We start from the raw sequence: 13,349 nt of genomic DNA on the forward strand, positions 1-13,349 counted from the left end.
TATCAAATAGTAATAATGAATTACATTCATGTAGTGCTTTTCTCGCTTCTCAGAGTGGTTTACTTTACTGTCTAAATGCAGTGAAACAAAATTGAAAGTCAGTCCTTTAAAATTTACATATGTAACATTTTTCCTCCCACAGTTTATGGCAAATAATTTATGGATGGCAGTCAGCACTTTTGAAAAACAGTGCTGAAAGGCAAGCGGATGGACAAAAATAGCAAAACTATATACAGCTGATTTTTTTTTTCTACAAGTATTTATGATTTAAAGCAAAGTCATTGCTCTGTTTATCTAATTTAAAAGCTTCCTTATTACCAATGAGTCTGTACAGGTGCTGATGACACAGAGTTAGAAATTCTCCAGAATGTGTTGCTACTTGCAGCCTTGACTTAAGTTACTATAAAACAATAAAGACGCAAAGCTGATGAAGCAAAATGTCATGTTCCTATTTCATGTATCCAATGATGATACAGGTTTTTTTTGTATGAATCACACTGCTGTGAAACCTTTAGTTACTCATCTGGAACAATGCATCTGTTAAGCAAGAGTTAAGTAACATTGCCATTGTCTAATTAATAAATTATTTGTTTTTCCAAACCATTGTTAATAAGGACTGACCAGAACCAGGTTTGAAACATAGCACTATATGCTGAGCACACCAAATGTGTAAATTAGAACAGTTCATATTTACACAATCAAGCATCAATTAAACATGATCTCACCAGTACACTGCACATAATTTGTATTAGCGTTTTCTAAAAACAATGATGCATAACCCATTAAATTAGAGACACCATGTCATGATGTCATCCCATGACATGGTGCACTTTATGATCATCTTTACAAACAGTTTTGTTTTTTTGAAATACATGTATTGTGGTAATGTAGGGGTTGGCGGTTGCTGCTTCTCAACTCTTGAATCTAGTATTTGAATAATGACTTGCCATGTTTGGGGTGAGTGTTCATGTTTGTATAAATGTTCCCAGCAGTATCCAATGTTGGTTTCCACCTTGTACTCAGCAGTATAAGAATAAGTATATCACCCTGCCTTGCACAACTTGATAACCAAGTTACAAAATGAACTTTAATATATATTTTTTACTTTGTTAATGTAATTGGTATATTTGTATTTAAATGTTGCATATGATTTAGCAGTTTTCTGCTCTTACATAATAGTTATAAATATATGGTGCCGTGTAGGCCTTTAATGACCTCTTGGGCACAGCCATCTGCAGTGTGTGTCTGTCTGCAGAGAGAGTCTGAATTCCATTGAGAGGTTTACTTTCCTCGGCAGTGACATTCATGTCTCTGGTGATTCTTCCTAAGAAGTCAGTAGACTGATCGGGAGAGCATAGGGTTGCATGGAAAAGGGATGTGTAGTGCTTCCGATATCTCTGCAAAATGACAAAGGTCCAACTCTTTAGAGTCCTGGTGCTTCCTATTTTACTATACTGTATAATTGGATGCTATCCAGTGACCTGAGACAAAGAATGGACTCCTTTGGTACTGTGTCTCTTAGGAAAATCCTTGGATACCGCTGGTTTAACTCTGTGGAATGAGTGGTTGCTCACGGAGTCACAAAGTAGGCACATTACTTGCATTGTGAGGGGGCGTCAGTTACAACACTATGTCCATGTGGCGTGATTCCTCGTGGGTGATCCAGCACGCAGGATCTGCATTGATGGTGACCCGAGTGGCTGCACCAGTCCAAGAAGATGCCTATGTAACACCTGGCTGTGGCAGATAGATGGTCAATTCCAGACTGTGGGACTGGACCATGTGTCTGCGTGGGGGGTTGCCAACTTGGATCCTGAGTTGTTTCATGTGATGAGTGCAGGAATGTGCTGTACTAGTGCATGCTCCCTGACCTGACCTGACTTGACTTAACTTAATATGTATAAACAACATGTCTGCAGTAAAGGACAATGTACAAATATACATTACGTTGATTAGATGGATTTACAGTATGATATGCAGAAACCTTTTTTTTTTTTTTCTCATTTTATTTATGTGCACATTTTTAGGCAAATGCTCTAATATAACAAATATGATAAAAGTTTTCAATGTAATTGATGCTGGGTTAGACTTCAGCCCACCAACAACCCTAAATTGGATGTAGAAGGTTTGTGTGATTTATAGTGCATCCGGAAAGTATTCACAGCGCATCACTTGTTCCACATTTTGTTATGTTACAGCCTTATTCCAAAATGGATTAAATTCATTAATTTCCTCAGAATTCTACTCACAACACCCCATAATGACATTAAAAAAGTTTACTTGAGGTTTTTGAAAATTTATTAAAAATAAAAAAAACAGAGAAATCAAATGTACATAAGTATTCACAGCCTTTGCTCAATACTTTGTCGATGCACCTTTGGCAACATTTACAGCCTCAAGTCTTTTTGAATATGATGCCACAAGCTTGGCACACCTATCCTTGGCCAGTTTCACCCATTCCTCTTTGCAGCACCTCTCAAGCTCCATCAGGTTGGATGCGAAGCGTCGGTGCACAGCCATTTTAAGATCTCTCCAGAGACGTTCAATCGGATTTAAGTCTGGGCTCTGGCTGTGCCACTCAAGGACATTCACAGAGTTGTCCTGAAGCCACTCCTTTGATATCTTGGCTGTGTGCTTAGGGTCGTTGTCCTTCTGAAAGATGAACCATTGCCCCAGTCCGAGGTCAAGAGCATTCTGGAGCAGGTTTTCATCCAGGATGTCTCTGTACATTGCTGAAGTCATCTTTCCCTTTATCCTGACTAGTCTCCCAGTTCCTGCCGCTGAAAAACATCCACCACCATGCTTCACTGTAGGGATTGTATTGGCCTGGTGATGAGCGGTGCCTGGTTTCCTCCAAACGTGACGCCTGGCATTCACACCATAGAGTTCAATCTTTGTCTCATCAGACCAGAGATTTTTGTTTCTCATGGTCCGAGAGTCCTTCAGGTGCCTTTTGGCAAACTCCAGGCGGGCTGCCATGTGCCTTTTAGTAAGGAGTGGCTTCCGTCTGGCCACTCTAACATACAGGCCTGATTGGTGGATTGCTGCAGAGATGGTTGTCGTCCTGGAAGGTTCTCCTCTCTCCACAGAGGACCTCTGGAGCTCTGACAGAGTGACCATCGGGTTCTTGGTCACCTCCCTGACTAAGGCCCTTCTCCCCCGATCACTCAGTTTAGATGGCCAGCCAGCTCTAGGAAGAGTCCTAATGGTTTTGAACTTTTTCCACTTACGGATGATGGAGGCCACTGTGCTCATTGGGACCTTCAAAGCAGCCGAAATTGTTCTGTAACATTCCCCATATTTATGCCTCGAGACAATCCTGTCTCGGAGGTCTACAAACAATTCCTTTGACTTCATGCTTGGTTTTTGCTCTGACATGAACTGTCAACTGTGGGACCTTCTATAGACAGGTGTGTGCCTTTCCAAATCATGTCCAGTCAACTGAATTTACCACAGGTGGACTCCAATTAAGCTGCAGAAACATCTCAAGGATGATCAGGGGAAACAGGATGCACCTGAGCTCAATTTTGAGCTTCATGGCAAAGGCTGTGAATACTTATGTACATGAGCGTTCTCAATTTTATTTGTAATAAATTTGCAAAAACCTCAAACTTTTTTCACATTGTCATTAGTGGGGTGTTGTGTGTAGAATTCTGAGGAAAAAAATGAATTTAATCCATTTTGGAATAAGGCTGTAATATAACAAAATGTGGAAAAAGTGATGCGCTGTGAATACTTTCCAGATGCACTGTACATTTACTTATTCCCAGATTTGCAGTAATGGCTATTGCAGCCTTTGCTAATTGTGAATATTTTCATATAACAAAATGATTTTGTGTTTTTTTTTCTTCTTTTTTTAGTTTTTTTTAAAGGCTAATTTCCTTTTATAAAAAGAATGAGTAAAATTAAAGTTAGTGCTAGATAGGACCTGCAGCCTCACCTATATGGAATTTGCACATCATCCACATGTCTGCCTGAATTTTCTCCAGGTATTCCTGTTTCCTCCCTCACCCAAAAGCTGTACTGTTTAAGGTAATTGGTGACTCTGACTCACTCCCCATGACCCAGTATTAGACTAAATGGATTCAAAAGATGAATAGATGGAGATAATAAATGCCTAAATACTTTCTAGTCATTTGCTGTGTTAATGTGCAAAAGTAAGCTGAAGAAAGTAACTTGTATCTGCATACAGGTTTTTCCGACAGAGATAAGCACTTATTATGAAACATTGACAGTGCACAATGACATACTGTATTATTAGTATCCTCACTCCTTATTTTATGTAAATCTTTTCATAGTGAATAATTTTAGAACTGTTGATCTATCATATTGACTGGACTTTTGGATGTGATGTATTATGATATTTCCATGTGCCTCAACCTTTTGAAATTTTAGTTTTTCACATGGTTTAAGAAATTGAGTATTTAGAATCCCTTTTTTTAACACTGAAAGAAGGAAACTTCATCTGTCCATCCAAAATATTTTCTGTATTCATAACAATGAATAGAGATGTACATGACTATATTGGCTATCCTGCTTGTGTAGTCATGCCATGTTTTTAATTTCTTCATGTATGTAACAATTGTAACCACCATTGATCCGTAGGTACATCATGTTTAAGAATGCTCATACTTCCTAATGAACAATTTTTTTTCTGACATTTTTTTTAGCCTGGCACAATTGAATTTTTGTTTATGTGCTTGACTAAAATTAAAAAATGCACAAATACGCAGTTTGACTTGATTGTATGTAATGTTATTTTCTTTGACTTACACATTTTTTGTTTGCCTCTTATCTTTTACAGCCGTCAGTATTGTTCTTGAGATTGGCAGCTGATAGGTTTGCATTGGTAAACATTTTCAGTACTAAACATTTATTGTCCAGCAGAACCAAGTTTTTGTTGCAACAGGGAATTGCATAATAATGCAGTAGAGGGTGGAAATGTAAAAACAGAGTGCTTGATTAGATTTTTTCTTTTTTTTTTATTTGTATTAATTCCATGGAGAGTTTTTGAGCTATTTTTAAAATATTCTCTATTTAGTTAGTGCTTGTAAAAGACTGTTAATTGTAAAGAGGAAGTTGACTATATTAAAGATATGTTCTTTTATAGTTTCGAATATTCATATCTTGTGCTTGTCTTATCCTTGGTGCTTCTGCCTTTCTGAAACATTCTTAAAACTGCAAAAAGCAGTACACCATCCAGCTTATTTCATGATAAAAACCTGTTTGAAGATATTTTTACGAAACTTTAAACACGCAAAAACCCTTTTATGACACCTGCAGATTCAATTTTGTTATAATCAAAATTCTTAAAAAAAAAAAAAAAAACAGGAATTTTAATTTGTTTAAAATTTACAAGGCTTAGATGTGGGGGAACTTTCCTCAGATTAGAGGTAGTACTGCAGTTAGTATTTAATAGAGCTGCAATTGTTCAGTTGAAAAATAAAATCTCTCTCTTTAAAAAAAAAAAAAAACAAAAAAACAAAAAAAAAAATGTCTTAGGGGCCTTGTACCAAATGTACTAGACCTTGTTGCTCTTTTTTCCCAACTTAATTCTTGTATATAAAATAATGGTGCCACTCTTTATGTAAGATAAAGTGAATACTATAAAATTGTCTACGCTGTCCTCAGTTGAAAGAAGCCCAAATTGTAACTGTGGCAGTCCAAAGTTAATGAGTGTAACAAACCGTATCACTTAAATCACTTTTTTCATTCTTCTTTTTCAAGTATTTAATACAGTTATTATTGGGTTGTTCAGTGTGTCCCTGCATAAGCATAAAATTGAATGAAATTGAAATAGATGTGTTCAGTATTCAATTGTGAAGTGCATTAGCCTCTATTTATCCCACACAGAGTCATGTATGAAAAAATCTGATTGAGAGTTCCTGTTTTTAGTTTATTTGTTTTGTTTTCTTTTTAGATTAAACAAAGAGTTAATGGGTGTCCCAACATTTTCATTTATGTATTTTGAAGTTGTGGTGTGTCAAGCATGTTGTTTATTTTGGTGAAGTTGGGGTACTATACCATATTATAGTATTCCCTTAATTGTAAATGTGTATATTATTTATTTTGTAATCGTTTTGTACAGATGGGAAAATTTCAGTAAATACAATACAGGCTTTACAAGATATGTAAACTTCTTATGTGCTTTCCCTCTGTGTTTGTAATCAATGCTTCAGAGTCAGAATGATGGAGTCTGCTGTTTTTGTCGGTATAGTAAAATTCTTATCTGACTCTAGCTCTAACACTGAGATTCAAGTGCTTTAATAAGCAGGACTAGAACTACAACTTCAATTCTGACTTTTGTCAGTTTTCTAGTGACTGAGACAATAATAAAATCACTATCTGCAAATGTGACATTGACAGGCGGATCGGTGCGGCATCTGCAGTGATGCAGGCTCAGCATCGGTCTGTTGTGGTGAAAAAGGAGCTGAGCCGTAAGGCAAAGCTCTCAATTTACCGGTCGATCTACATTCCTACCCTCGCCTATGGTCCGGAGCTATGGGTAGTGACCGAAAGAACGAGATCGCGAATACAAGCGGCTAAAATGAGTTTCCCCTGCAGGGTATCTGGGCTTTCCCTTAAAGATAGGGTGAAAAGCTCATTCATCCGGAAGGGGCTCAGAGTAGAGCTGCTGCTCCCCCGCATCGAGAGGAGTCAGATGAGGTGCCTCGGGCATCTGATCTGGATGCCTCCCTGGTGAGGTGTTCCGAGTATGTCTAACCGGGAGGAGGCCCCGGGGAAGACCCAGGATACGCTGGAGGGACTATGTCTCTCGGCTGGCCTGGGAATGCCTTGGGATTCCCCCGGGAGAGCTAGAAGAAGTGGCCAGGGAGAGGGAAGTCTAGGCATATCTGCTCACGCTGCTGCCCCCGCGACCCGATCTCAGATAAACGGAAGAGGATGGCTGGATGGATGGATTGATGGATGTCTGCAAATGTACGGTAATTTGGTTTAAACCTTTTCTAGAATGTTGACACTTGCACCTGGCCAGGTGGAAATGGCTGCAGAAGTTGTGCAGGAAATGGCATGTAATTTGAGCTAACAAGATATGTAAATAACGCTCAATGTGTACATATGTTACAGGCATATTAGAGCTGTATGTGGGATTACATTTTCAATTTTGTTCTCACAAGTACTCTGAATGTTTCCATTTTAAATTAACCCCGTTCAGTCTTCCAGGTAAACAAATAACAAAAGTAATTTGAAATCTGTTAATAGAGGATTTTGATTTCAAGTAAGACAAATCTTAAGTATTCCACAGAAGTGTCAGTGAAGTATTAAGAAAGCTGCAGCAGCTACAAAATTATAGTTACTTGATTAATTTCTGTCAAGAAATGGTGAAACCCTTCCTGACTTCCCTCTATTTGCTTTGTTCTATACTGACAAGTTCAGACCTTTACACATGAATTTTCTCCAGTGTTTTAATATCTGGTGCTCGGAAATAATATTAAAAAATAATACTGTGTTTGGATTTCTAATGCATAAACAAGACCTTTTATAATGAAATGGTTTTTGTTCATTACTCAGAGCTGACTGTCTTGCCAACATGCTGATGCAGACCTTTGAAGAAGCTCTTCATTAGTTGTATAAGATTAAGATGAGCATCATAATTTACAATGCTATAAATTAATAATTATCAACCAATCAGAAAAGTGATGTCTTCTGTAAAAACTATGGTTAGAAACTTGGCATTTACTAAAATGGGAGTCATAAGTAGACCGCCAAAACTCAGCAGTCAAGTTTGCAGTATGACTAATAGCTTAAAGTTACTGTTGAAAAATAGTGAAAAGTCAAGCAAAATGGCACCTTTTTACTGGCTAACTAAAAAGATTATAATAAGCAAGCTTCCGAGGCAACTCAGGCCACTTCTACAGGCAAGATGTAATACAGAAACTGGAGTGCCCTGTGTTTATATACACACTAGGACAAGAAACAACATTGGTAAATCTTTAAGTGAGAATTCTTAAATGTAAATAATTAATAGATTCCGTCAGGCTGGGGTTCATTTAACAAGAGAGGAGCACAACGTATGGTCAAGATCTTTGGATAAGATAACTGTCCAATTATAAATACACATTTTCAGGATTTTTTGACTTCTATTATGATTGCATTTTAAATTGTCTATTTTCTGCTTCTGAGTTGTTCTTGCATGAAAAGGTTGTTACATCTGTTTATTTAAATAACACTATTGTAGATCTATGTTGTATTACAGCAAATGTAAAAATACAATAACAAAGCTCAGAGAACAATTTAAAAAAAAAAAAAATCCACCTTAATAAAAGGATGTGTGTTTGGGTGTCTGTCTGTGTGTCCGTCTGGCTGCTACATCTCTGTCATTCCAAAAGATAGTGCTTCACAAACATTTGTAGTAATATATTTTGTTAATGTGTTTGTGATGTGCCATCTTTTGGAATTGTAAATGCAATGTTTTAGTACTACATGCATTACAAAAAATACATTCCAATAAATGGTGCATTACAAACAGTAATGCTGAGGTGTACATCAATTACTTAGATGTCAACCTGCCTTAGACGGGTAGCACAGCTAGAGCTTATATTAAAGGAGTAATTATCAGAAACAGAGGCCATAAGACCTCATGCAGTGCATATGGCTCAACAGAACATCCAAAAAACAGGAGAAAAAAAAAATGTACTAGATAGTGTACATGAATGATGACTTTAACAGTGAGAGTAATGACATCAAAAGCATTTGCAGTATAAACTACATAGTGTATGAATCGCTGAAGAGAGGATTAAAAAAAAAATCACTTCTCGCCAAGGATCACTAATATACTGACTTCATACCAGAATTTGGAAAGCCCTTTGGTGCAGGTCAAATGCTTAGTGTTTTTAGCAAATGGTGATAAGCAACAATGTTGACCATAATGCAAAAGAATAGTTCGGCTCTAAAGTTTTGGCTTTTTCTTTTTTTTACTTTAGTATGCATATGAATTTTTAAGTAAGACGCTTATTAAATATACCTGTAAATATGAAAGGCAATGCAATCCATTGTATCACAGTGCTTATAACACATAAAATGTTGGTTTGATATTATGGAGCAGATTCTATGGGGGAGGAATATTCTGCCAGTTCCCTTTTTTACAGGAGCTGTACAATGCTTTTCTTTTGCAGCTCATTTAGCATTAACCACACTTTTGCTGAAACTGATCTACAGTATTTCATTCCTTAAATTATAACATGCAACTCTGAAAAAGACAAACAGACCTGTATCCTGTATGATGTAATTGTTCCCTGTATGAGATCTGTACTCCATAGATTTTTCTCTGTAGGTCTTTTTTTCCTCTTTTTATTAATTGTGTAGTATACAAAAAAAGGTTTTAATTTAGTAAAATGCCATGACATGTTATACATTACCTGTAATTGTACTGTATGACATCTTAGACTTGTGTGAAACTGAGTCATTCTGTACATAGGCTGCTTGTTAAATGAAATTGGCATGCAGCTTTTAAGTAATCTGTGTTTTTGAAATAGTACAAGAAAATGAAAATCTACTCATGTGGCAACTGACATTTGTAAAATCATTGAGATACATGTTTGATGAAATTCAGCCAAGAATTTTTTTTTGTGGCATGTGTAAGTAATCTCTGCAGCAGTTTTAGCAAAATATTCCAACAGATTGACTGGAATTTCAGTTTCTCAGAGTATAAGTTCACTAATGACTCAATAAATCTGCTGATTTGAATGAAACAATTAAGTCTGTCAGGAACTAATGGAATAAAATTTGACATCCCTCTAACAAAGACTTGTGGAGCTGTTTGTTGTTCTTTATGAAGCTGCTTTGGTGTGGAGGAGGGAATGAGCAAGAGAGAGAAGTGTTAATTTTGTTTTCTTTTATTCCTAGTGGCAATCGATCTTCAAAGACTTTCAAACCCAAAAAGAACATCCCTGAGGGTTCACACCAGTATGAGCTGTTAAAGCATGCAGAGGCGACTCTCGGCAGTGGAAACTTGCGCCAAGCAGTGATGCTTCCCGAGGGAGAAGATCTCAATGAATGGATTGCTGTGAACAGTGAGGCATCTTTCTTATGCTCCTAATAGTAGAATAAAGGCCTTTTTAAACTTTGCAAGTTTTAAATGCTTCATTTTTTTCTGCATGTTTGGCTGAGAGGTGAAAGTGGACACTACTGCCAAAAAATAATCACGGCCTTAATGATTTTGAACAGTACAGCAAATTTCATAATCTGTAATAAGTGATTCATTCTGTACACTAGAAAGATGATTTTCAGTTAAAATATCAGAAAATGTTAAAATATTAGAAGTTTCCAACAAAGTTTCAATTTTATTTTAAACAAGTAAATGAAAATAAACACACAATATGGATACATAAAATTGAAAACAAAAATGTTGCAATTTTCATAAAATTATCTTTATCTTTTTCAGTTCAGTTCCTTAATTTCCTGTTTGTGCCATAATAAAAATAATTGTGTATTATGAGTTTGTATTATAATATAAATTAAACTTGTCATGACCACTTGATCAGAACTAGTAAAAGTATCTTTTGGTAAGGAATATTAGATTATCAACTGTTATTTGCTTTAGTGTCAAGACACTGTGTGCAATTTTATTATTAATCATTTCTTCTGCTTACATTGCTCTTTCATTGCTTTTATTCTCCTGCTGCCTCAGCATGCAAGAATATGAGTTAGCTTGTTTGCTTAATTACCCAATAAGCTAAAACACATAATGCTCACTTGTTCTCTATTTATTTAATAAAAGCATGTACAAAGTATTAGCCCTTCAGGTGTTTGGCTGTGAGTTGGCTCAGACAAGGTGTGTACAATCCTGAAATGACTAGAAATGTTGTTGTTGAGTTCTGGCTGTATGTGTAACAGGACTGAAATAGAAAGCTGTATTTCCATGGAACCCGGATTAATTCTTTGTGCTGAGGGATATAATTTTAGTGCTGTGGGTAGTCAAAGAATGAGATGTGGTATTAAAATAATCTGAAATTTAAAATTATATATATAGCCAGATTACTGAGGTGCTCTACGCCAGGGGTCAAGCAGTGATCAAATTTATTACAGAACAAATACTCTTGTGACCAGACCCTGCTGTAACAAAGACAGTCCCAAACCCCCACCCTGGACACAAAGAAGTGCACACATCTCTCACACAGACATTCTCCCTCTTTCACTCCTGGCCATTCCTTGTCCAATCACACATGCAAGTTAACTCTGTTTAGACCTATTAAATTTACATCTACTGTGTGAAAAATAAGGAATCATCAACAATATGTTTCATTGAATACATTCTAGTGTTGTAATTCCAAATGAGCATGTTCAGCCATTTTAAATTCATTCTTTTTCTTATGAAATCTAGTGGTTCTAAACCACATAACTCTTACACATTTCTTTCTAAACATGTCTTTATAATGTCATCACTTAGAAATGCCCAGGTGGTCTGTCAGCCACACTTGTGTTGTCCAGTATTTTGATGGAGCAGAATTCAGAATGGAATAACAGTCACATGCGAAGAGGATGTAGATTTTGGGTGCTGCTTTTGAGGCTTACTTGGAGACCTACTAATTGCCCTGCTTCTAAGCAATGACTTCATGAGCAGAATTTCACTTGTGGCAGAACAGGGCATTTAACCACAATGCAACAATAAATTGGAGGATTTTATTGGCTTGCTGGAATTTCAACATAGCATTTTAAGACAATATGATCATCAGATACCTTATTTTACCATGTGCATCTACTAAATTCATTCATTGACATTTTCTGTTACTAAAAATACATAATAGTTAAATATAAAATTTCAAACATATCAGTGACATATGAATAAGTGAATACCAAAATTAATTTGAATGTTTTTATTTACACAGACTCTTTAAAAATGTTTTTTTAACTACAAATGTTTCAAATCAGGTTTGTCATAAATTCAGTATTTGTTAGAAATATTAGCTGGATTTTAACAACTACTAAAAGGTAGTATATAACTGACAAGTCAGCTTAATTCACATTTCAAATGTCACAAACTCCTGATGCTTTTATATTATTAAATAGCTCCCTACTTTTCCATTTGTTCCAACTTTACTACTTTGGTGAAATAAGAATTGTGACTTGAAGATTTTGATATTGCTTAGCCTGGGCAATAAGTCAGAATACAATAATTACTCACAAGTTGATATAATATGTGTTCCTTGTGCTTTTATTACATTAGTTGTTTTAGTTGTTATACAAATAAACATGATTTAGCTTGAATAAAAGAAACTTCAACAATGTAGTGTTTACGGATTAATTTTCAGCAATAGAGTATGCTGTTGTAATAGTCCCACTATTCTACTTGTCTCAGCGATTGTGTGTTTCCATTAATACATTCAAAAGCGTATCATCAGAGAGCGGCCTAATGCTTCAAAGCACTATGAATGAAGTCACTTGAATTTCTGGCTAATGTGGATTTTTTGAAACAGTAACTAATTTTTTTTTTTTTTTTTGGAATCAACACATGATACAGCTCTTTTCCTCACTTTTGAAGGCTAGTATTAGGTACAGATTAGCTTGTTAGTAAATGGAACGATGTTAGATAGACGAGTGTAGCCATATCCATTATAATTACAGGATGAATACAAAGCCTTCATTCCTTTATTATTGGTTATATATGGTGCTGGACTAACAGTTGATTAATTTTGCCACAATTTCTGAGTCATTCATTCAACTGTGAAGCAAGATAAACGTTTGTATTCGCAAAGCCAGTACAAATCATGAGTTTTCATTACTGAATGAATTTCATACTGGGATAAATGGGCCAATAATGAAAGCCATTTTTGTATTAATAGGATAGCATGATTTAAGCTTCAAATATAGTTAAACTGCGTAGGATTGTTAAATAATAGGCATGATACAGGCAATTCTATGCTGCAGGTAAAGCCCTGTATGAAGGAATCGGCAAACTTGTAGTGAATTATTTAATTACTTTAGAATTCTTTCCTGTACCATGCATGTCTTTTTAGCATTAAACAAGCACTTGCCACTTTCGAGCACTCTGCACATGCCTAATTTTATAGATTCCTAACCTTTGCCGATTATACATTAATTTTAATGTAATTGAGAAAAAAACATGTTAGAGGAGGATAACTTTGGGCCAGAGGAAACCTACATGTGGGTCAAATATGCCCTGTGGTCCGCTAGGTGACAATCATGGCTTGTATGACTTTTGAGGCAGCTGATAAAAGACCCAACATTGAAAAGGCTCTCAGAATTTGCAACTATGAACCCATTCAAATAACAAATTGACAAAACAGAAATATGGTCGTTTTTTTATAGTTACATTCTAGACTGAAGGCTAACAAAGGGCTTTGTTGAACGTAATTTCATTAGAGGTTATC

At 36.0% G+C, this 13,349-nt stretch overlaps 1 protein-coding gene across 2 annotated transcripts in view; it reads left to right on the forward strand.

Moving 5' to 3' along the window:
- LOC120538871 (MOB kinase activator 1A) overlaps positions 1-13,349 on the forward strand; it is a 42,303-nt gene that overhangs the window by 11,572 nt on the left and 17,382 nt on the right. For both annotated transcript variants that reach the window (XM_039768442.1, XM_039768441.1), the window contains exon 2: positions 9,865-10,031. In XM_039768442.1, coding sequence (XP_039624376.1) covers positions 9,865-10,031 — 167 coding nt within the window. The remainder of the gene's footprint in view (positions 1-9,864; positions 10,032-13,349) is intronic.

This window comes from Polypterus senegalus, chromosome 11, assembly GCF_016835505.1.
Source record: "Polypterus senegalus isolate Bchr_013 chromosome 11, ASM1683550v1, whole genome shotgun sequence".
In the NCBI taxonomy this organism is placed as follows: domain Eukaryota; kingdom Metazoa; phylum Chordata; class Cladistia; order Polypteriformes; family Polypteridae; genus Polypterus; species Polypterus senegalus.